At 41.0% G+C, this 25,524-nt stretch overlaps 2 protein-coding genes across 3 annotated transcripts in view; both read left to right on the top strand.

The window, feature by feature from the left end:
• The window catches only part of RXFP1 (relaxin family peptide receptor 1), a 96,145-nt gene that overhangs the window by 8,535 nt on the left and 62,086 nt on the right, over positions 1 to 25,524 (top strand). Inside the window, exon 2 of one of the 2 annotated variants that reach the window (XM_019926350.3) lies at positions 23,550 to 23,687. The exons of the other annotated variant lie outside the window; for it this stretch is intronic. Coding sequence (XP_019781909.3) covers positions 23,550 to 23,687 — 138 coding nt within the window. The remainder of the gene's footprint in view (positions 1 to 23,549; positions 23,688 to 25,524) is intronic. 2 annotated transcript variants of the gene reach the window in all.
• Positions 16,847 to 17,305, top strand: LOC101318701 (large ribosomal subunit protein uL14-like). The gene is given in 1 exon segment (XM_019926349.3): positions 16,847 to 17,305. A coding segment is annotated over 1 exon segment (423 nt). The 5' UTR covers positions 16,847 to 16,882.

The raw sequence follows: 25,524 nt of genomic DNA, 5'->3' as shown, positions 1-25,524 counted from the left end.
ACACATTTCAAACTTAGACGAGAAGACGTCAGCAGTCAGGCTGTCTGTTAGCTTCTCCTGACCTCCACTTAACCCCCCTCTTTGTGTTAAGATCAGGAGAGGTGGCTGGTTTGGCTACATTAAATATAGATTTTTATTTCTGCCCTTCTGGTTGCAGTCCCTACCCCTGATCTTCTGAGCTCACAGCACAACAATTTGTGCTCCCTGGAAAAAGGGATAGTTTTTGTTTGTTGAAGTTCAGCAACTTTTCTCAGCAACTGAGCATTTGTCCCCAGTGTTGACCTGAAATAATGTGGCAACTCATTTGTTCATCAAATTCAGTATAATCAGAAAAAAAAAAAAAAAAAAAAAACCTGTACAAAGCCTTTTGTAGTGCTTCTGGCTCTTAGGCATCTTTTTTCAAAGTTTCTAAGCTAGTTTATGTAGCGTCCATATAATCTCATGATCCGTTTCAGTCATTACCTCCGAAGTTCCTTAGTTCAGAATCTAAGACAGATATAATGTATATCTTACTAGATAGACATGCATAAACACGAGCTAGAATTATTAAATTAAAATGAGAACAGATAGGTCAAGGCCAAGCATGTTACTATTACTGTATCCCCTCAACAGTTTGCCTGTGGAATAGTCATCATGAATGCCTGAATAGACAAATGGAGGATGAATGTAGGACTGATCAAGAATGGAATTTAACAAGGCGCATGTTACAGAGCAAAGAAAGAATGATGCCACGTGGTATGGAATAAAACTCGTGTTTGCAGACAGAAAGCGAACCCTCAGAGATGAAACCACCCAGCTGGCCGTGATGTAGACAGGGGAAGGAACAAGACAAGGTGTATGTGTTGGCGATGATGTTAGTGTAACCCTTCAAAGCCGTTATATGTGGTACGGGCCTGGAGTGGGCTCGCAGGTAAAGACACTCATCTAGAACAACTCCTCCTTAACTCCTCTGAAAGGAGCTAAAGAAAGCCCCTTACACATGATCTCCTAAAAGGAGTCTTATCAAATCCCACGGTCTCCCTTCTTGTCCATCTGTCTACCATGCTCAGGAGCCTTTGCCTCTTTATACCCCAATTTCTGTCCAATCCAAGGCCACCTGGACCCCCATCTTCCTCTCATTTCCCCATCACTCAGCCTCCACTCCCGCTACACTCCTCTGCTGTTCTTGGGCACAAAGTTTCCTTTCTATTCTGACTCATTTTTCAGGAGAAAACATTCTTTGCCTTTTTTCCCCTCAGAACACCTATGGTAGAGGAGGAGTTCACAGAGGAAGGTCAAAAGGCAATGCCAGCATTCTCTGTCATGAAGTTTGAGGGTGGTGGGGAATGTTATAAACTATTACACACACACACTCCAACAGTTTTGTTCCATCATTAGTATTAAGTATACCCAAACCAGATATCGTATATAATATCAAATTTCCATACTTTTAGGCCACAAATCTCATGTTAAGAGATCAACTGAGGCAAATTAAAAATTTTAATAGTTTATGTGAGCAAAATGGATTTGAACTGAACAGCACCAAACTGGAAAGGGAAGTGGGAGACATACAGAGAAAGTTGCAGAGGCCAAGTGAGGAGACTGTCGCTTGGCTACTGCTTAGAGGTTAGTCAGCTGTTTCTGATCGGTTGTCCCAGCTCTTTGGTTTCATGACCTTGAGGGCTTTATGGGCTTAGGTTTTGGTTTGCTTACGTCTGCCGCCATGGCTTGAGGGCCACCTCCATTTAAGGGGCTCCTTGTTCACTTAATTCAACAGATGTGCAGAAAATGAAGTTTTATGTTGCTGTGACTCAACTCAGAGCTCGTGACTCCTGCATAAAATAGCAGGACGATAAACTTGCTAATTCGAAATCGCTTGGTTTAAAAATCAGGCACTTTTTAAAAAAATACAGTCTTAATCACTTAAGAATTGTCTACCTGCTCCACCCTTTTCCAATTCTGCCCAAAAGCTTTTAGGTTCGAGGGCAGCTTTGGAAACATCCACGTGAGGGGGCAGGTAGAGAGATGAATTATCTACGTAACTTTGCCAGCTTCTCGTGAGATGTAGCTCGTTCCTCTGGGCGTGGGCATCGGCACCTACCCAAGCACTTCCGCCTTCTCCGGCTACCCGGCCAGATAACCCATGTTTCCCACCCAAGCAAGAGGCCGCTTCACATGGACTGTCTGCTCCTAGCCAGCCTTCTCAGGAGAGCCTAGGAAACCTCAAGGGTCCTTCCTCCTGTGTCGGGAAGCAAGGGAGACATGGGGTGACTCAGACCCACAGCCATCGGGCCCCGGTGCCATGCAGAGCACGTGGCTTCTGCCAGAGTCACGCCCTTTCCTTGGGCTGCGCGTTAGAATCTAAGACTCTAACCACCTCTGCTTGACAGCCCCACTCTCTAATGATCCCCACCTCCTCCTTCCCCTAAGGAGCTCTAAATTCCAAGGGGACAGGAGGTTGTCACACACAGCCATCACCAAGTTCAGGGAAGCAAGCTTGACCTTCCCTACAGGCTGTGGAAAGGCTCAATGCTCTGTGTCCTTCAGTATTTGGTGTTGATAGTCAAGCCAAGATGCTCAAATTCAAAAAAGCATACCAAGTTTCAAAACTATTCTCTCTCAAGCATCTGGCTTTTGCCATTGGCTATTTTTGGCAGCTGACTCTTCTACAAAGGTTCTTCTGAGCTCTACACTCCCTGAGCAATCAAGTACAGTCCACCTGCCTCCTATGAGTGGGGAGGGGTTAAAAAAAACAAAGGAATAACCAAGAAGGAAGTATATTTGGATACATCCTAAAAGCATGGAGCATTTGACAAGTAGGAATTATAAACGCAAAGCCACAGATGTTTGACACAATAATTACAACGACATACATTAGTAAAATATGAACTCTTTGAGAATACGCAAGATACATAATATGAAACATCTAGCTGTATTTCCAACCGTGTTACGTGGACACTAATGAAGAACATGTTTACTCCCACTTTTAAGAAATTTCTAAGGAAAAAATCAGAATTTGCAAAACTTTCATAATGGTAGTAAGTATGGTTATTCACTTTATCAGAGGGGTATCTTTGTTTGGTAGTTTTTTTTTTTAATCACCCAAAAAAGTGCCCACCCTATTCGGATTCTGACTCAAAATCCTATGCTCCTTCTGAGCTATTTCCTCCCACTTTCCGTTCTGTTGCCCAGACTGGTTCCTCTTATTTCACTTACACCTACCTTTTGTGTGATTTTTGTTTTCAATCTCTTTTCCCTGCATTTTACCTAGTGCTTTCTTCTCCTGTTGATCTAACCTACATTAATTACAATACTATAGACGAAAACACCAAAATATAGAAATGTCATTCAAATTGTGAAAAATTGTTTATTAACTTTCTTCCACAAATCCTTTCTGATGGAATGTCTTAAACAACAGAGTTTGTGATAAATAAGAGGAACAAAGAGTAGTCTGTCATGATGCTCCCATCCTACCTAGAAGCTGCACCATCACAAACACACGTCTCCAAAGAGCTCCCAGGAAGCTAAACTACTTTTAAATTCATCCTGGGGAAATTGTTGCAAATTTTTAATATGACTGATAATGTGATTAGATACAAGAAATGTGCTAGGCCAAAGTTGCCATAGTCTGATGATTAACATGAATTATTTATGCTATCTTATTGCTACAGTTGTGAGCCAGTTACCGTATTGACGTTCTGATTAAATGATAACACTTGAAAGTGTTGTCTAATTAAATCCTCCCATGAACCATGAAGGGCGATGGTTCCTCCCCTCAACAGAGGAGGGACTCAGTCTCAAAGCCAAGATCACAGGCTCCTAAGTGCTTAATGCAGGACGTGAATTCACGTTTATCTGAGTTCTTTCCACTCGCCATACTAACACCAAAATCATGGCGCAGAGTTATGAATATTATCTCTCATTTTACGGGACAGATGAGCAAACTGACCAAGCAAGTTGAACTCAATTCAGACCTGCCACTTACTGCTTCCGGGGGAAGAGGTGGAGGCAGGGCAGGCACAGGTGGAGGGTGGGCGGGGCCAGACCTGGGAAAACTAGGAGTTGGGTGGAGTCATTAAGAGTAGGGCTGAGGACAGGCTGGGAGGTGCAGTTGGAGGAGCTCCCTGGAAAGACCAGGAAGCCTTTGTGAGCCACACTCAAGAATGACTTCAGACTTAGGGCATAAGCAGTTGGAAGGGAGGTTTTGCACAGCATGATAGAAAGAGTTTCTTTCTTTAGGAAGTAACTCTGGCAACTTACCCAAAATAGTCTAGGATGTAAGAAACTGAAAGCAAGCCCTCAAGGAGCGTGGAGGTTGCTCTCCATCTCTAAAGAGGAAGCGGCTGCGGCCAACACAAGTTGGCTGCTGCTCTTTTTTTTTTTGCGGTACGTGGGCCTCTCACTGCTGTGGCCTCTCCCTGCTGTGGCCTCTCCCGTTGCGGAGCACAGGCTCTGGACGCGCAGGCTCAGCGGCCATGGCTCACGGGCCCAGCCGCTCCGCGGCATGTGGGATCTTCCCGGACCGGGGCACGAACCCGCGTCCCCTGCATCGGCAGGCGGACTCTCAACCACTGCGCCACCAGAGAAGCCCATGTGTTTGTATTTTTTACAGTTTTTCTCCTGTAATTAATATATAGTCTCATAGTGGTGTAGTCGGAAAAGACACTTGACATGATTTTAATTTTCTTAAATTTACCAAGGCTTGATTTGTGACCAAGATATGATCTATCCTGGAGAATGTTCCATGAGCACTTGAGAAGAAAGTGTATTCTGTTGTTTTTGGATGGAATGTCCTATAAATATCAATTAGGTCCATCTTGTTTGATATATCATTTAAAGCTTGTGCTTCCTTATTTATTTTCATTTTTGTTGATCTGTCCATTGGTGAAAGTAGGGTGTTAAAGTCCCCTACTATGATTGTGTTACTGTCGATTTCCCCTTTTATGGCTGTTAGCATTTGCCTTATGTACTGAGGTGCTCCTATGTTGGGTGCCTAAATATTTATAATTGTTATATCTTCTTCTTGGATTGATCCCTTGATCATTATGTAGTGTCCTTCTTCGTCTCTTGTAATATTCTTTATTTTAAAGTCTAATTTGTCTGATATGAGAATTGCTACTCCAGCTTTCTTTTGATTTCCATTTGCATGGAATATCTTTTTCCATCCCCTCACTTGCAGTCTGTATGTGTCCCTAGGTCTGAAGTGGGTCTCTTGTAGACAGTATATATATGGGTCTTGTGTTTGTATCCATTTTGCCAGTCTGTGTCTTTTGGTTGGAGCATTTAATCCATTTATATTTAAGGTAATTATCAATATGTACATTCCTATTACCATTTTCTTAATTTTGGGGGTTTGTTATTGTAGGTCTTTTCCTTCCCTTTTGTTTCCTGCCTAGAGAAGTTCCTTTAGCATTTGTTGTAAAGCTGGTTTGGTGGTGCTGAATTCTCATAGCTTTTGCTTGTCTGTAAATGTTTTAATTTCTCCATCAAATCTGAATGAGATCCTGGCAGCATAGAGTAATCTTAGTTGTAGGCTTTTCCCTTTCATCACTTTAAATATGTCCTCCCCCTCCCTCTGGCTTGCAGAGTTTCTGCTGAAAGATCAGCTGTTAACCTTTTGGGGATTCGGCTGTATGTTATTTGTTTTTTTCCCTTGCTGCTTTTAATGTGTTTTCTTTGTATTTAATTTTCGATAGTTTGATTAATATATGTCTTCGTGTGTTTCTCTTTGGATTTATCCTGTATGGGACTCTCTGCACTTCCTGAACTTGATTAACTATTTCCTTCCCCATATTAGGGAAGTCTTCAACTATAATGTCATCAAATATTTTCTCAGTCCCTTTCTTTTTTTTTTCTTGGACCCCTATAATTTGAATGTTGGTGCATTTAATGTTGTCCCAGAGGTCTCTGAGACTGTTCTCAATTCTCTTCATTCTTTTTTTCTTTATTCTGCTCTGTGGTAGTTATTTCCACTATTTTATCTTCCAGGTCACTTATCCATTCTTCTGCCTCAGTTATTCTGCTATTGATTCCTTCTAGAGAATTTTTAATTTCATTTATTTTGTTGTTCGTCATTGTTTGTTTGCTCTTTAGTTCTTCTACGTCCTTGTTAAATGTGTCTTGTATTTTCTCCATTCTGCTTCCAAGATTTTGGATCATCTTTACTATTCTTAGTCTGAATTCTTTTTCCGGTAGACTGCCTATTTCCTCTTCATTTGTTTGGTCTGGTGGGTCTTTACATTGCTCCTTCATCTGCTGTGTGTTTCTCTGTCTTCTCATTTTGCTTAACTTACTGTGCTTGGGGTCTCCTTTTTGCAGGCTGCAGGTTCATAGTTCTCGTTGTTTTTGGTGTCTGCCCCCAGTGGCTAAGGTTGGTTCAGTGGGTTGTGTAGGCTTCCTGGTGGAGGGGACTAGTGCCTGTGTTCTGGTGGTTGAGGCTGAATCTTGTCTTTCTGGTCGGCAGGACCATGTCCAGTGGTGTGTTTTGAGGTATCTGTGAACTTATTATGATTTTAGGTAGCCTCTCTGCTAATGGATGGTGTTATATTCCAGTCTTGCTAGTTGTTTGGCATGGGGTGTCCAGCACTGGAGCTTGTTGGTTGTTGAGTGGAGCGGGGTCTTAGCATTGAGAGAGATCTCTGGGAGAACTCTCACCGATTGATATTACATGGTGCCAGGAGGTCTCTGGTGGACCAATGTCCTGAACTTGGCTCTCACCTCAGAGTCTCAGGCCTGACACCCTGCCGGAGCACCAAGACCCTGCCAGCCACACAGCACCACACTGGGTTCCGAGGGGCTCACTGGGAACAGGAAAGGATGCCACCGCTTTGCCTCAGCCTCCTGAGGGATGACCTGGATGCTCCAGGGGCACCGTCCAGGGCAGGGTGAGAAGAGCTCCCACACCGAGGGACGCCCCTTCCCCCAACCCCACCTCCACAGGCTTCACTCTTAATTTCAGATGGCAGCATAAACAGAAATAAAATTTCAGGCAGTTGGCAACACAAACAAAGTACCCTTAGGTGGCCTATGTTCATTAGAACTTGATCATGAATGATTTGAGAAAGGGAGAGCTCTACAAAAGATTAAGTGGAGTATTTACTAGTTCCTGATAGACTTTTATAAGAAAAGAAAAGCATAAGCAACCTTTACTTGATCTCAGAGAGAGTGTCAGTATTCAAGCGGACCACACATGACTCAGCTTCTCTGCCAATATTTGGCCCATGCTGTTTACAATTTCATGGGTTGTACAGTATAGATTCTGTTAAATATAATTTAACACAGTTGTTACTTACAATAGAAATTACCTGGAAATCAAGACCAGTGGATAAATGGATAACCAACAGAGACCTTCTGTATAGCACAGGGAACTCTGGTGAATACTCTGTAACAACCTAAATGGGAAAAGAATCTGGAAAAGAATAGATCCATGCATATGTGTAACTGCATCACTCTGCTGTACACCTGAAACTAACACAACATTGTTAATCAACTACACTCCAATATAAAATAAAGAAGACCAGTGGACTTAAAAAGAAGGGGAATTCACATTTAATACATATGACTTCTGTGAAAGGCAGCAAGGGGCTCTTTCACCTCCATTAGTTTTGTCTAATCACACCAAAAACCCTGGGAGGGAGTTTTACTAATCCCCATGTTCTGGAAGAGGGAACTGAAAAGTGACAGGACCTACTGAGAGTCCACAAGGGCACACTGGGAACTTCCAAGACACCCTCCCTGCCCAGCAGCAGGCACACTCAGCCTGTGCTGGACATGGGGGTGCAGGTGTAGGCACCAAGCCTTGGGAACTGCTATGGTCTGCAGTTGTGGTAACTCCAAGAAAAGGCAGAATCAGGAGAACACTACTTTCAGATTTAAATGAGCCTGTTTGACTTTGCTGAATAATACGTAGCTGTAGGGAAAAGCATTCAAATTAAGCCCATGGTATATGTCATTCACAAAATAACAGCCACGTGGGAGTTCTACAATGGGAGCAGTGGCCACTTAATCTTAATCTGCAGATGGACGGTTGGCTAACAGTCCCTGCTCTGAGCTGCCCCATAATGGCATTTAGAAGCCTGCTTATCGTATATCCTCCCCAAAAGGTAATATCCCCACTATGCATCGTGAGACATTTGTGTCACGCCCAATAAAACTTTGTCCAACCCTCATAGCCTGTAAAGGCCTTTGAAATTGTCCTTTGGGTTAAAGATGGAAAAAAATATCACTTGGAAAAATATTTTCAAAGATGGAAAAAAATAACACTCCAAAATTAGACTCCAAGTCATAAACACACAGATGATATGGAATGACATACCTTATAAATAACATTTCTGGCATTTAAAATTCTTTGTGTCTCACACCCATGATTCTGAGAAAGCTTAAAGCACACATGCATCACACACTCGGTGTCCAGGTAATTTCATATTTACTTAAAAACCGTGTGGGTATGTGTCCAAATACCAGGCAGATGGGAGTAAGCTAAATATTCTTCAAATAATAAAAATTCTAGGGAATTCTCTGGAAGTCCAGTGGTTAGGACTCAGCGCTTTCACTGCCATGGCCCAGGTTCAGTCCCTGGTTGGGGAACTAAGATCCTGAAAGCCACGTGTCTCAGCCAAAAAATAAAATCTAAAACCTGGAAACTTTACAAACCATTTCAGCTACAATAAGTTTAAAAGATTAAAATATGTACCAAGCTTTTTTATTGTACTTTGAAAAATTTCAAACCTACAAAAGTAGTACAATGAATACCGATATACCTTTCCTCTGGATTCACCCATTAATATTTTCCCACATTTACTTTTTCTCTCTCACCAAACTCACACACATGCATATGTTTTCTTGCTGAATGATTTGAGAGTAAATTGCAGATATCATGACTCTTCCCACATAAGCATTTCAGCCTGGATCTCCTAAAAACTACATTCTCTTAGCTCCCATACGATGACTAAATTCAAGACATTTAACATTAATAAAATAAGACTATCTAATATAACATCCATATTCATATTTCATCAATTTTCCTAATTATGTCCTTTATAGAAAAAAATATTTTTTTCCTAATCCAGGCTCCAGCCAGGATCACATCCTCAGCTCTGTAGCTTCCTTTAATCTGGAGACAATGACGTGAGTTTTGAAGAACATGGGCCAGTTGTCTTATAGAATATTCCTCAATTTGGATTTGTCTGATGTAAACACAAGACTGTTACAGAAGTCGTCATAGAAATACACCAGAGGGGGGCTTCCCTGGTGGCGCAGTGGTTGAGAGTCCGCCTGCCGATGCAGGGGACGCGGGTTCGTGCCCCGGTCCGGGAAGATCCCACATGCCGCGGAGCGGCTGGGCCTGTGAGCCATGGCTGCTGAGCCTGCGCGTCCGGAGCCTGTGGTCCACGATGGGAGAGGCCGCAACAGTGAGAGGCCCGTGTACCGCAAAAAAAAAAAAAAAAAAAAAAAAAAAGAAATACACCAGAGGAAAGCTACCTGCTATGTTTGGGGTCTGATCTCTTGGTAAAGCATCTCCTCACATCTTCATTTCTTTTTCTTTAAAATTGTGACTCACGGGACTTCCTGTTTTAACCTGTCCCTTATTCTTCTAGTTGTCCTCAGACAATCTTCAGAGACTTGCATTTATCTATCGTAACTTTCAAGGTCATCTCTGTAGCCTTAACCCTAACCCGCACTTCCCCTTCCCTGGTTGGCAATCATTTCCAGGGTTCCTTCACCCTCGGAGCTCTGATGTTCCCCTCCAGGTAGGGAGCCTGCATTGCTGTTTTCATCCATCCCCTCTCTATCAGTGAGAAATGCACTCTACACGCAACAAAGAGAAAAACCAGTCATCAGTGGGTTAAACAAATAAGAATTTATTTTTCTCACATAAACAGTCCGGCAGAAAGTGTTTGCTGACAACAGATCAGCTGTCCAGCCATGCCATTAGGGTCCTCATCTTTTCCTGTATTTCCCAGTCCACCGTCCTTTGTGCTGGTTATTATGTTCCAGGCTTATCTCCTAATTCATGGAAAGACGGCCACTGCTGCTCCAGACATCAAGTCCATGTTCAAAGCAGGATGAAAGGGAAGGGTGGCATGTAGCTCCATCTTTCCCGGTTAGCTTTCCCAGGAATTCCTTTAGAAGACTTCTGCTTCTTAGATCTCACTGGTCAGGATTTGGTCCCAGAGCCGTGCTTAATTGCCAAGGCAGCAGGAAAAGTGGGAAACAAGAGTAACCTTATTGTTGAAGCCAGACATCTCCTCAGCCGGAACTGAAGGCATTGAGAGGCAAAGGGGAGATGGACAACAGGTGGGCAACATACAGATTCTCTGGCTCCTCCAACGCTACGTAGATTTACTCATTCTCTCCTGCTCAATTTTATTCTAGGTGCCTTCTCAATTTTTCTTCATTTATCTTCTCTCCCTTCTACATCCCCTTGAAAAATGAACTTTCACACAGTTTTATTATCACTTCATCTTCCTCCTAGAGTCAAATAATATTACAACCACTGGTACTGTCTCCACCTTTGACAGGTGAAGAGAGCTGAAATCCAGCAAGGTGAAGTCCCTTGCCCAAATTCACCCATCAGTTGAGAGGCACACCCAAGAATAGAACATAACTCTACTATCAGCACTGTCAGATCTGCCGCTCAGAATACATGGTGCCTATGTTCCTCTCTGCTCTGTTTGGACCCTCTTGCCCATACCTTGGACATTAAATATAAAATTCTCCATGAGGCTTCATCAATCCAGTTGTTTGTTTCTGGAAACTTTTCCAAAAAGGAAAAATAATGAGAAAACCGTATTTTTCCCTTTTACTTTTTTAATTTACTCTCTACATATGAAGGAGGGAGAAGTGGTTCATTGCTCCTCTGAACCCTGAGTCTGAATTTGTAGAGCTTCCATCTCTAACACGTCTGCCAAGTAGCAATGGGACCATGTCTACTTAGATGCACCATTCTTGTCTTTGGCCTCATTGGGAAACATCTTGGGACACCCAGGGCAACACAACATAAAATACCTTTATGAAGCAGCCAGCATCTCATCCCTGCACTGAAAGATTTAAAAGGGTGACAGCGCACCCAGAATAGAAACAGTCAGAGAGGGAGTCAGTTTGAAGGTGTAATTGACCTTGGTCTTGAAGGGTAAGACTTAGCTGATAATAAGATATGCAGCAAAACTGTCACAAGCCAAGAAAGGGAAGCACAAATATGAATGGTTTTTCAGGGGTCTTATAAGCAGGTCAGCGGAGGCGGTGGGGGACCAGTAGAGGGCAGTGGGTAAAAACACATGTTCTGAAGTCGGACAGACCTGAGTCTGAATCCCAGTTCTGCCACTTCCTAGTTCTGTGATTCCCCAAGCAAGTTATTCCTCTATGCCTTACCTTCTAAGCTGTAAGATCATGATAATATTAATAACTACTCAGTGGCATTGTTACGAGGATGAAATAAAATAAGGTATGTAAAGTGTTTCACGCTAGTGCCTCAAATATAGTAAATGCTTAAAACATGAAAGGAAAAACTACTGATCAGAGTGCAAAGGTCAATGCACTGGACTCTTAGGTTTAGGAAAGTAGATTGTGGCCAGCTGTGGAGGCTTTGGCTCTAAGGCTAAAGTGTAATCCAAAGGAAGCCATTAAAAGTGTACCAGCCAGACATGAGCTAATCCAGACTGGAATCACAGCTGGGAGAGGAGGAGTGGAAAGGCACTGCTGGATGGAAAGCCTGTTAAGAAGATGTACAACAGCCCCTGATTCATGGTCTTTATTTCTTGGCTGCACTACTAGTGTCATCTATGAATTGAGAAGGAATCAAATGGGATGGTTGGACAGTTGTGAAAAGAGTTGTGTCATAGTTTGAGGCCTATGCTGGAAATGTAGAAATACAAAATTTAGAACTTCCAGCTATTCTGTGTGTTGGGAAGCATGTGCACTCCTTCAATATATGCTCACTGGATGTTTACTATGGCAGAATACTAAACCCTAAGCAATGTTTACAATAACATCTCACCCAACTAAAGACCACTCATCCTAGAATCTCCAAAACTTTGATTCTTGAAAACCCAGGCATTTAAAAAAGAGGAAGAAGGAAATCTTGTCCTTTATCAGGCCCTCGTTCATAGCTCGTTTGCTCATTTCACAAACAGGTCTACACATAACGTCTGAGTATCTGCATTTTTAGCCATAGCAGATTTAAGTAAAAAATTAGAAATGATAATCAGAGCACTGACTCTATAGAGCAGACAGATTAATGATAGTTGAAGTGACAGCTGATAAAGAATTGTGGAGGAAAAACCATAAAAATTTGACAGGACTCCAGAAGCACAGGAGTCTGTGGTGAAAGTTATAGGACATGAGTGCCTTCAAAGCCCCTAAGGCATCAGTGTGTTACCAAGTCTAAGTTCATACTGCTGGCTGCACGACAGGCCAATAAATGGAGAGACAGGGTGTTGGGACAAGGAACAGTGACTTTATTCAGAAAGCCAGCAGACAGAGAAGATAGTGGACTCATGTCCCAAAGAAACATCTTGCCCAGGGTTTGGATGCTAGTTTATCTTACAGAGCAAAGAGGGAGAGGTGAGGAGGTAAAGGGAAAATGGTGACAAGTTGTTGTAAGTCTTTCCTGGTCCAACCAGACTCTGGAGAGGAGATGTGTTAATGTCTTCCTTCCTGCAGCCATTCAGAGGTGCGCCTGGTCAGGACGTTTCCTGGGAGCTAAACACAAGTATTTTAGCTTAACACTCAGGCATGGGAGGCAGGGTTCCCAGAGATGGGCCACTGTGGACGCTTTAAGCTGTAGGCAACATCCCTTTAGTGATTAACTTGTAGCAAAAGCAATAGAACATAAAGGTTAAAGTAAAAGAAGCAGCTCCAATATGGAGTCAGGTTTGTTCTTCCCTGTTACAAACACAATAACCCAAATTCATAAAAGAAGTTTACTCTTGTGTTCAATAGATCTCCAAATCTTTAGAAGTAAAGCTACACCCAAAACTTGAATCAGAGATACCAATATAGAATTTCTGACAAGTTTTTCTAAAAATGGGAGATGAGAAATGAGGATGTACTTGGCATGGGGAAAGAAGTGTGTTTTCTTCTGGCTTGTTTTTAAGAAGGGAGACCCAAGAGCATGTTTCAGGAAAGAGGTGAAGATGGACGATGCTGAGAGAGAAGGGAGAACCGCTGGATCCGTCCTGAGCAGGAGAGAGGGATGGAGGCTGAGCTCAGGGGCGGGACTGGATTTAGACAACGTGAAGGGGGCATGGAAGAGGTGGAGCTCACGGGGCGGGGGGGGGGGGGGGTCCATGCGGGGATTTGTGAGGCTCCTCGGGTGGCCTCAGGAGGTGCTGGAGGCTCGAGGAGAGAAGGAAGGAAAGAATCGTCTAGGAGATGGAAGAGTGCATGGGAGAGAGAACACTGCCGAGTGGCATCAAGGCCCCTCTCCCTTCTCATTGGAAGGAGGCAGCAGTGTGCACGGCACAGCTGGGGACCACAAACAGATCTGTTCATGGGTCAATGCTGTGTTAAGTTCTGCAGTCAGATGGGAGAAACTGGACTAAGACAAGATCACAAAGGGATATTGAGTACCTGGATTTTGTCAGGACATTGGTGTGTTTTTCTTTTTGTTTTGTTTTGGTTTTGGTTTTTTTTTTTTCAGCTTTGTTGAGGTAAAGACAATTGAATTTTTCAAGGTTTTCTGTGTATATCAGAGTACACACATGGCAAAATCTCAAATTTGAAGTCTAAAATGTTCCTTTAAATGGTAACTTCTTTGAAACATCTGTTTATGTTATTCATAGATTGATGGAACTAGTTCAAGCAGCCTGAAAATATTTTGTGGCTGATCCCCTTCATTTTGGCAGAATATCCTTAAATTTTCTATCCAATTTTTCAAAACCTCCAGAGATTCTCTTAGTAACCCAATCCATTGTTTAATGATCCTTGTAGCTAAGAAACGATTCCTTATAACTAACTTGAAAATCGTCCCTGGCATCAGAGCACAGGACAAACGGCAGCCTCTTCCCCGTGTTACCTGCCAAACCAACAGCAATCACAGCCTTTCAAGAGATACAACAGCTGCACGGGTCCGCCTGCTTGGTAATGTCCATCTACTTCTAAGATCTCGTGAAATCAATTAGAAAATCTCCACTAGAAGATAAACAAGCCACAGACGTAATGAACTGCCTGCCCTGCAAACGAGCGCACGTGTTCACAGGCCGCCGACACGGGATGCTTTCCCACTGGTGCTTCACCAATGCCTAATTCTGAGTTTCTCAACCTGGGCACTACTGACACTTTAGGACGATAAAACTTTTGCGGGGTGAGCTGTCCTGTGCATTGTGGGATACTTAGCAGCATCACTGGACTCTACCTATTAGATGCCAGTAGCACACCCCCAAGTGGTGATACTAAAAGGTATCTCCAGACTTTGCCAAATGTCCCTTTGGCTGCAAAATCATCCCTGACTGAGAGCCACTGGCTTGGTCCTACCTCGTTTCAAAAGGTCTAAAGAAAACCAGCTAATTACAATCAGTGTATTTTCATCTATTGCCCCAAAACCAGATTTTCATGCATTTGAATCATCTGTAAATAGCTTCAGATTATTTTTTTTTATTGAAGTATAGTTGACTTACAATGTTCCAGGAGTACAGAAAGGTGATTCAGTTATACACACACACATATACATATATTTGATTTTTCAGATTCTTTGCCATTATAGGTTATTACAAGATATTGAATATAGTTCCCTGTGCTATACAGTAGGCCCTTGATGTTCATCTATTTTATATGTAGTACTGTGTATCTGTTAATCCCAGATTCCCAATTTATCCCTCTTCCAGATTATTTTTATTAAAGAATAGTCACTTAAAAAAAAAAAGTCCAAATTTTCCCAAGGATATAAACTGAAGAGTACAATCACCCCTTTCTCTTACCATTATTGTCTCACTTCCCAAAGACAACCACTGGCAATAGTTTCTTGTTAGTATATCAGAATTTTATAAATGATATAAATATATATCTTATACAAATAAAACCAGACTATATAGGCTGTTGTTCAACATACTTTCTGTAACTCAGTGATATGTATTGAATATCCTATTATATTAGTAGGTGTATATCTACCTCACTTTCCAAAATGTTGAACTGAATATCTTATTCGTAGGTGTATATCTACATCACTTTCCAAGTTGTTGAACTGAATATCTATACGAGAATGCAGAGTTCTATAATTACATTATATATTTATTTAATAACCCCCTATTACTGCTGGTATTTTTACTTATTTTGTCGTTGGATATCTGAAATACTTATTGATAGTTAGCATTTAAAATAGAAACTATAAAATAAGTGGGTTAAATATAGGGAAAGTTTGCCTTTGTACATGGTTTTTCATATTTTATTTTTGTAAATTTTGCTTCCTAACAAAGTATTTTAGCAAACTGCCTCTATACATTTTATGCTGTGGGTAGCTACCCAAGAAAATAAGAATACTGCATATTTTCCATAGACTATAAAAAGGATTTCAAATGCTGGTAATAAGTCATAGAATCCAATGAGACTCTTATCTTAGTGTTTGCAAAAGCCATGGCTATTCAGAAACACTACAGACCATTAAACAACACTCACCTCCTTTATTTGAACCTAAGTTAGCAGAACTGTCTCTAAGCAGTGACTGCATTGATTCCAGACTAACCATGCTGACATTTTCCATTTTAACGTTTAATGTTGTTACAGAATGAGGGTTATAATTTCACTGAGTTAGTGTTTTCCATAGAAAATGGGTTCCCTAGACACATTCGTAAGTGCTTGTGCGCTTCTGTCAACGTCTGTCAAAAAGTAAAAGCCCAGTTTTATTCCATTAGTGATAAATCCCTAGGAACTTAGCTTCCAAGATATGTCTATTGAAACCCTTAAGATTTTAGTTCTGAAAGAGGGATTCAAGATTTGGACACAAGCCAGGTCAGATCATGTCTCCCCCCAAAAATGATAACCAGCCCCAGCATAATCACCTCACTATATGGTTAATGAGGTCAGTTTCCTCAAAACCACATTATTAAAATGCTTCACTGTACTTCCTCTTTGGCTTTGGCCCTTGAATTACTCTGGCACCCGATTAAGTTAAAGAGAAGCTATGATCACTGCAAAAAGTCTGGACCGTCTTTCCCTTTTCTGTGCACTACAGTTCCCCCAGACCCACGAAATGCAGATACGTATGTTTTAGTTATAAGGGAATGACAATAATTTGTCCTCCAGCTGAAAAAAAGAAAGCCACTGATTTTCACTCAGTACTGTGTCTCACTTGGCAACCAGTACATGTAACTGTTCATCTGTTTTTCCATCCACTTAATCTCAAAGTATTTCCAGGAGAAGAAAGAGATTTAAGTGCTTCATCCAAAAATATTTCTGCTGTTGCGATAAAAATTATTAAGCAAGTTTTCCAAATTGCTTCAAATTTTGACTGTAATATTTACCTGACTTCTTATGCACTGGAGTAACTTTTCAGTTAGGGTGCTTTCTAAAAAATAATAATTTATAAATTTCTTAAATTATGAGTGATTTTTATATGAGAGTATTCAAATGAAAACAAACTGTAATTGCAAAAATTTTAATTCAAGTATCACTAAAAGCAAGATGCACTTATGCCAACATTAAGTACTAACTTATACCATGTTGACAGAGCCAGTGCCTCATCCCTGCCATGTTGTCACCGTCGTCAACTGCCCCCTGCATCACGAGGGCTCTGCTAAGTGTTTTACTTCAGTTCTGAGTCTGTTGCTACCCATTCTCTGTTGAAATTATTAATTTCCCGGTACCAGTGCCTTACAAATTCCCACTGCAAAAGTATATCCAGATATATTTAATACTTGATTTACTGTAGTCAGAAAGCCTTCGAAAAATTATTTAGAGCCTGGCACTCAAGATGTCGAAGCGAGGACGTGGTGGGTCCTCTGGTGCGAAATTCCGGATTTCCTTGGGTCTTCCGGTTGGAGCCGTGATCAACTGTGCTGACAACACAGGAGCCAAAAATCTGTATATCATCTCTGTGAAGGGGACCAAGGGATGAGTAAATAGACTTCCTGCTGCTGGTATGGGTGACATGGTGATGGCCACCGTCAAGAAAGGCAAACCAGAGCTCAGAAAGAAGGTACATCCAGCAGTGGTAATTCGACAACGAAAGTCATACCGGAGAAAAGATGATGTGTTTCTTTATTTTGAAGATAACGCAGGGGTCATAGTAAACAATAAAGGCGAGATGAAAGGTTCTGCCATCACAGGACCAGCTGCAAAGGAATGTGCCGACTTGTGGCCCAGGATTGCATCCAATGCTGGCAGCATTGCATGATGCGTCAGTGTATTTGTAAAAGAAAAATATAAGAATAAAAATTACTTGCTCCATGTCACTCTTCTTGACACCACCTAACCCTCACCCCCTCTGTAAAATAAAACTACCCAGTGCAAAAAAAAAAAAAAAAAAAAAACCTTATTCAGAAATGCATCTACTCCTAAGCCACGTATGAGGTAAGCTTAGCAACATTTGCACTAAATCCCATATTCTTAAACTTTTCTGTCTCATCTATTCACTCCTTATCTAAAAGAGCTTGCTATCACATTTAAGACTAAACAAACTTAATTTAAAAATAAGCAAAAAAAAAAAAAAAACGATTCAAATGAAGCCATTCATTGTCCTCCTGCTGCTGTTCTCTTCCTTCCTGCTTCGATGCCTGCTGTGTGCGTGTTTGCAAATTCACACACACCCAAGACTAACATAAACTGAGAGATGGAAACGTGTTTGCTTACTCCATTTAGGCCTCACATCCAGAAATCACTGAATCTTCCTTATTTAGAGCCAAACAACATAGAACCATCTAAACAGAGATTCTCAGTGAAGAGTAGCTTATCAGGATTGAGGGATAGACAGAGTAAGGAATGTATGGCTTAACAGAGCAGCTCCAGTATTATAAGTTTATATTTTGAAAAGCCATTCTTTATACCTTTCTTAATAACTACAGAAAAATAATAGAACTGGACCAAATTGTCTTGGTTCTCATGCAGCCACAAAAGATATATACTCTTTCACACCATACACAAAAATAAACTCAAAATGGATTAAAGACGTAAATGTTAGACTGGAAACCATAAAACTCCTAGAAGAAAATATAGGCAGAATACACTTTGACGTAAATTGTAGCAATATTTTTTTGGAACTGTCTCCTCAGGCAAAGGTAACAAAAGCAAAAGTAGACAAATGGGACCTAATTAAACTTAAAAGCTTTTGCACAGCAAAGGAAACCATTAACAAAATGAAAAGACAACCTACTGACTGGGAGAAAATATTTGCAAATGATATGACCAGTAGAGGGTTAATATCCAAAATATATAAACAGCTCATACAATTCAATATCAAAATAACAAAGAACCAGATTAATAAATGGACAGAAAACCTAAATAGACATTTTTCCAAAAAAGGCATACAGATGGTCAACAAGCACATAAAGAGATGCTCAACATCACTTATCACCAGGGAAAGGCAAATCAAAACCACAATGAGATGTCACCTCATACCTGTCAGAATGGCCATCATCAAAAAGAACACAAATAACAAGCATTGGTGAGGATTTGGAGAAAAGAGAACCTTCCTCCACTGTTGGTGGGAATGTAAATTGGTACAGCAACTGTGGAAAACAGTATGAAGTTTTCTCAAAAAACTAAAAATAGAGCCACCATATGACCCAGCAGTTCTGCTCCTGGGTATCTATCTGAAGAAAGTGAAAACACTAATTTGAGAAGATACATGCACCCCAATCTTCATAGCTGCATTATTTACAATAGTCAAGATACAGAAGCAACCTAAGTGTATCAACAGACGAATGGATAAAGAAGAAGTGGTACATATATACAATGGAATACTACTCAGCCATAAAAAAGAAAAATAATGCCATTTGCAGCAACATGGATGGAGCTAGAGATTATCATACTAAATGAAGTAAGTCAGACAGAGAAAGACAAATACCATGTGATATCACTTATATGTGGAATCTTAAAAAATGATACAAATGAACTTATTTACAAAACAGAAATAGAGAAAACAAACATGGTTAGGGGAAAGAAGTGGGGGAGGGATAAATTACGAGTTTGGGATCAACATATATACCCTACTATATAGAAAATAGGTAAACAACAAGGTCCTACTGTATAGCACAGGTAACTGTACTCAATCTTGTAATAAGCTATAATGGAAAAGAATCTGAGAAGGACTATATATTGTACCAATTACATATTCTGTATTAAAACAAGTGGCCATGAATTCTACTCTCATGATTTGCATATTAACAACAAAATAGGATATTTTTTTCTATTTTAATATGAAAGTGCAAGAGTATATCATGCAAACTAAGAAGGCAAGAATCTGTTCATGCTAAGACACAGAGTTGTCCTTCCAATGGCAAATTAATATCCTTGCAGAATTCTACACCCACTTTTCAAGCACCTCTCTTTGTTGCACTGATATCTGTGAATTGCAAAAAACTTGATATATGAAATTAAACTGCTTACCACCAGGTCAGAGAAAGCTCAGAACTATGGATATACATTAATGTAAAGCCAAGTTATAAAATGCATACAAGTTATTTTCATCATCGAGGGCTTCTTTCCTCAAGAGTAAAGACAAGCTTCCTTCCCCTAGTCCAGGAAAGTTAAAATAATGTTTGTGGGAAGTCCCAACAATGTCTCCTTACCCTAAACTGGCTTTTTATTCCCCAGTCATCTCCCTTGGAGCTTTCAGTACACTGGCTGCCAGGGAAAGATTTGATAGCTTTGTGATGTTTTTATCCCCAGTTAATCTACACAGCCCAGCAGAGAACACTAACCCCGCCAACTCTGAAGGTATGTGTAGGTTATTCATGCCTGAGGCTCAGGGAGCGCGGCCTCCTGTACTGCCCCCTCCACCAGGCCCCCACCAGTCTTTCAATTACTCATTCAACCATCCTTGCAAATAAATTGCCAACATGAGATTTTTTTCATATCTGGAAAGAGGCTGTGTGTGTATAGAAAAGACACTTTTAAGTTCTCGACGTATGTTAGGAAAGCATTCTTTTTTTTTTTTTTTTTTTTTTTGCAAAATAGAGAAAATCTGACCTACCATGGCCTAAACAAGGATGTGTTTGTTTTTCTCACGTAAGGAGGATGCTGCTTAACCCGAAGATTTCAGGGCTGGCATTTCCCAGATCCCTGTGAGTTTTCTTGGCCTCACAAGCCTGCTTGTTTCCTCATAGCTGCAAGACCGCTGCTGCAGCTCCACACATTACATCATGTGAAAGGCAGGAAGAAGGTGGAAGGCATGGCAACTGCTCCATCCATTCTTGTGTCAGGACAGCTAACCCCTCAGGACTTCCTCAGCAGGCTACACCCGTGTCTCACTGCCAGAGCTGTGCCTCTTAGCCACTGAGAAGCAAGGGAGTTGGGAAAGAAAGTATTGTATTCTGTACATAGGACCCGCAAATTAAACTGACAAGAGATAGATTAACAGGGAAAAAAGTTTACAAATTTTACTGATGTTATTATATTTAATTGTACATGCATGGAGTCTCCATAGAAAAGAAGTGAAAACTCAAAGAAGTGGTTAGAGTTGAGGGCTTATATACTATTTTAACAAAGATGATAAATTGTGGGTAAGTGACAAGAGAGGGAAGGGGGCGATTGGGCTTCTGTAGGTGGTAAGTTGTGGGCAGGTAAACCCATGGGAAAACCAGTGGAAGAGAGGCTTGTTTTAGTAGTTTGCTTGTGCAGACTCATCTCAGTGACAACTTTCCTTCTCTAGTGATAAGGGTTGTTCTCCTCCTGATTCAGGAGAGAGCAGGGGAATACCTTCACCTGGAGAAGGGATTTTTACATAGCTTCAAAGACCCCCTCTACAAAATGCTTATTAATCACAAAGGTTAACTTTACAATGGAGAAGTGTGGGAGACATTACTTTGATGAAGTGACCGAAGTGATCATCACCAGGAATGGGACAAAGTAGATCTTGCACTACCTGACAGGTTGACATGAGCATCTCTTCTGTGAATTTCTTGCCGAAGGTGCCTAACCTAAATCTAATTATGATGAAATAAACCAAAATTCAGGAACACTCTAAAAAATAATTGAAGATAAGGAAAGACTGAGAAATGATTTCAGATCAAAGGAAACTAAAGGACTGTGACAACAAAATTCAAGGAATGACTGTGAACTAGATCCTCTCACTATGAAGGACATTTTTTGGTCAATATGTGAAACTTGAATGTGTTCTGAGATTTAAATGGCAGTAAGGGATCAATGTTCATTTTCTAATTTTGATGGTTCTAGTGTGCAGAATGTCCTTCTAGTAGGAGAATGTCCTTTCTTATAGGAAATACACACCGAAGTTTTTAGGGGGATGGAGCATGGTCAGGAACTTACTCTCAAATTGTTCAGAGGGGAAAAACATTCTTAATAATATATTTGCAACTTCTCTTCAAGTTTGAGATCATCTCAAAATAAAAAAGTTATTTTTAAAATATCTCTAAGATTCCAAATTTATTTACTGAATCATAATATTTGAAAATGTAGGACTAATTTCATGACACTATCATTAAAGAACTATACCTGTTTCTGGGTCTTCCCTGGTGATGCAGTAGTTAAGTACCCATCTGCCAATGCAGGGGACATGGGTTCAAGCCCTGGTCCGGGAAGATCCCACATGTCATGGACCAAATAAGCCCGCGCGCCACAGCTACTGGGCCTGCGCTCTAGAGCCCGTGAGTCACAACTACTGAACCCATGTGCCACAACTACTGAAGCCCATGCACACTAGGGCCCACGAGCCACAACTACTGAGTCCGCATGCCTAGACCCCGTGCTCCGCAACAAGAGAAGCCACCACAATGAGAAGCCTGCGTACCACAACGAAGAGTAGCCCCCTGCCTGCCACAACTAGAGAGAAAAGTCCGCACGCAGCAATAAAGACCCAAGGCAGCCAAAAAATAAATTAAATAAATAAATTAAAATGTTTTAAAAGAACTATACCTGCTTCTAAATATAAATTTTAAAGACAGGACATAAAAGTACAATATTCATAAAAGTAAGTTAGAGAAGAATTTTCAAAACAGCAGGATGGAAACACAGGCAGGTATGTTTAGTTAAAATGCCTTCAAACAGTCTCTGTGACTGAAGCCTGACAATTCATCAAAGAATTCTTCTGAAACCCTTGATTTTTAAAGTTGGTTCTTAAAAAGTTAATGAATCCATAAAGCAGTCTCAACACAGATCAATGTATTTACATGCACACGGCAGGCCTCTGAAGTGTGTGGTGTTCTGCCAATGACACCCTGTGGTATACAGATCCTGTGTCTTGACTCTGTTCTAATCAATTCGTTGAGAAGAGACTGATAAATAATTTCACAAGTGAGAACACTATGTGTAAAAGGCTCACTATTAAATAGGTTTGACTATTTCCTTTATCAAATGATGTTCTCTGAAACAAGTAAGGACACTCAAAACCTGACATAGATGGATTTCTCCCCTAGGAGAATGTCACCTGCCTTGTTATCAAAATGTTCCACTGTATCTTACAAAGGAAATAGTCACTTTTATTCTTTTCATGTTTTGATGATAGACCACAAATACATTTTTACACAATAAGCTTTACCGACTGTTCAAACTATTCTGTTTTTTTCTTTATAATTATTACTATTCTATAAGGTCTCAATGATTTACAAACTTAGTAAAGTTAATAAGCAACAGAATTATCTTGGATTCTACAATAATCTTTGAAATCCTACAAATCTGAGGTTTTAAATGACAGTTAATTTATGTCCCTCCACACAAAAACCTGCACATAGATGTTCATAGGAGCTTTATTAAAAATTGCCAAACCTTGCACACAACCAAGATGTCCTTTCCTTAGGTGAATGGATAAACTGTGGTACCTTCAGACAAAGGAATACTATTTAGTCCTAAAAAGAAGTGAATTACTAAGCCATGGAATGACATGGAGGAACCTTAAATGCATATTACTTAGCAAAGGAAGCCAATGTGAAAGGGTCGGGAACTATTTTATTTGATGCTACAGCATGGTGTCTTGTGCAGGACCTTGCCCTCGGGAACTACCCCCCATATGAGTGAGCATGGGCTGTGCTTTCCTGTTTCCGCCCCTCCTCTTCCCCCAGTATCAGACCAGCCGTAATTCTAAGCCAGTGGTAACAATGCAAGAAAGTCTTGATTTTTAAAATGACTGGATGAAATATTTTTGAAAGAGAAGAGGGGAATTGAGCTCAACTGTAAAGTATGGGCAGACATTTCATAGAAAAAGAGGGATGGTGAGGACATTCCAGGTGGGAAACATGAGAAAAAGCAAAGAGCAGAGAATCCGGGCATCTTCTGGGGACACGGAAAAGAACATCCTTTAGGGGTGGAGGTTCTTGGAAAATAGTTGGCGTCAGGCTGGTGCGCAGGGTGAGGCTGCATACGGACGGTGGTGCCTGCCAGGCTGACAAGAAGGAAGGTCTGTGCAACGTGCGGAAACCGCTCTTTGCAGTGCCTTGGGTAAACCTCTCTCCCCTCCCTCCTCGCAGTTGCTCCCGGGAGCGGGCAGGATGTCGCATGCGCCCTGGGCTACTTCCCCTGCGGCAACACCACCAAATGCTTGCCTCAGCTGCTCCACTGTAATGGTGTGGACGACTGTGGAAACCAGGAGGACGAGGACAACTGTGGTGAGCGTGCCCCGAGTCACAGCTGGATGGGGGTCGGGTCACAGTAGCACCAGGGGAAAGAGGACCAGGGTCAAGTTGCTGAGACCTCTCGGTACAGAGAGAAATGAGAAAATGAAGTTGAAATACAAAATATATGGCGCTTAAGGAAATCTTACATTTATTTTACTAGCTTAACATATCCATTCTTATAAAGAAGATGCAGTTTTATACATATATATGTTTGTGTGTGTATTCATAATATATACACAGTGGAATACTACTCAGCTGTAAGAAACAATGAAATGATGCCATTTGCGGCAACATAGATGGACCTAGAGATGATCGTACTAAGTGAAGTAAGTCAGACAAAGACAAATATCATATGATATCACCTGTATGTGGATTCTAAAATATGACACAAATGACCTATTTACAAAACAGAAACAGAATCACAGGCATAGAAAACAAACTTATGGTTACCGAAGGGAAAAGGGTTGTAGGAGGGATAAATTAGGAGTTTGAGATTAACACATACACACCACTATATAGATAAACAACAAGGACCTAGGTATAGCACAGGGAATATATTCTTTTTTTTAATTAATTTTTATTGGAGTATAGTTGCTTTACAATGTTGTGTTAGTTTCTGCTGTACAGCAAAGTGAATCAGGTGTACATATACATATATTCACTCTTTTTTAGATTCTTTTCCCATATAGGCCATTACAGTGTATTGAGTAGAGTTCAGCACAGGGAATATATTCTTTATCTTGTAATAAACTATAATGGAAAAGAATCTGTAAAAGAAAATATACATATATATTTACTTACTATGACATATATATGTACAACTGAATCACGTTGCTGTACACTGGAAATTAACACAACATTGTAAATCAACTATACTTCCATTTTTTTAAAAAAAAATCCATTCTTTCCTGTGTATTAGCTCAGATTCTGTGGGGCAGCAACCCCAGCTGGGCTCAGCTGAGATCAGCTACACGGTCTTCCTGCCTCTGCTGCGCTTTCTCGATGCCTCTGCAGGCCTCTGTGGGTTGGCTCTGTCCCCGTGCCTGCAACCTGGGCTGAGACAGCTGGGGACACTGGCCCTTCTGCCACATCCCTCCCAAAGCACGTCACAAGGCCAGCCCTGTTCCAGCAGGGGAAATGGAGCCCTCCTCCTGCAGAGAGCAGCTCAAAGTTAAGTGCAAGGACCTCAGACAGAGGGAGGGCAGGCTGCAGCCACGCTTGACACAGTTGGTATTACATTTGCTTTTCCCACAGACATTAATATTAACTCACAGTGACTCAAAGAGTCCCACCTGCATGACCTTAGGAAGGTCTGTCTCTTAATTTAAATATTTCCAGGAGCAACCACGATTTGTCTGTTTATTTATCTTATTGAAACAGCAGCCGATATTTGAAGAAGTGATATTTTTCTACACTCTTGATTTTGTAGTTATGTGTGTATGCAGGGGTGTGTGTGTGTATGTGTCCTCTTGATTCAGGGATAGTTATTCAGGAGGTGGGTAAGCTTTCCCCCACCTCTTGAAAATGTAACTGTAGTTTATTTGGGGGCGAGATAAATTATGCAGATTTCTATTTGGTCCTGAAAGATGTTCGTTACTCTGAATCCTGGTGAATTTTAATAGAGAGAATATAACACTAGGAAAGCAGTCAGGTCTCTTTCTTCCAACTTAGAATTGAATTCTGATGACAAGCATGGGCATGACTCTTGTGGAAACAGTACTTAATGGGAAGCAAAATCAGGTTGGAGATGCATCCTCCGTAACTGTTTCTTCTTCCCCTCCCCTTCCTGCAGTGTTTTCCACTCTCTGCAGGTCTGTGAACAGCCTCT

Source organism: Tursiops truncatus, chromosome 5 (assembly GCF_011762595.2).
Source record: "Tursiops truncatus isolate mTurTru1 chromosome 5, mTurTru1.mat.Y, whole genome shotgun sequence".
NCBI lineage: Eukaryota > Metazoa > Chordata > Mammalia > Artiodactyla > Delphinidae > Tursiops > Tursiops truncatus.
The sequence above is the reverse complement of the archived record's forward strand: the minus strand, read 5'-3'. Positions and strand labels throughout refer to the sequence as shown.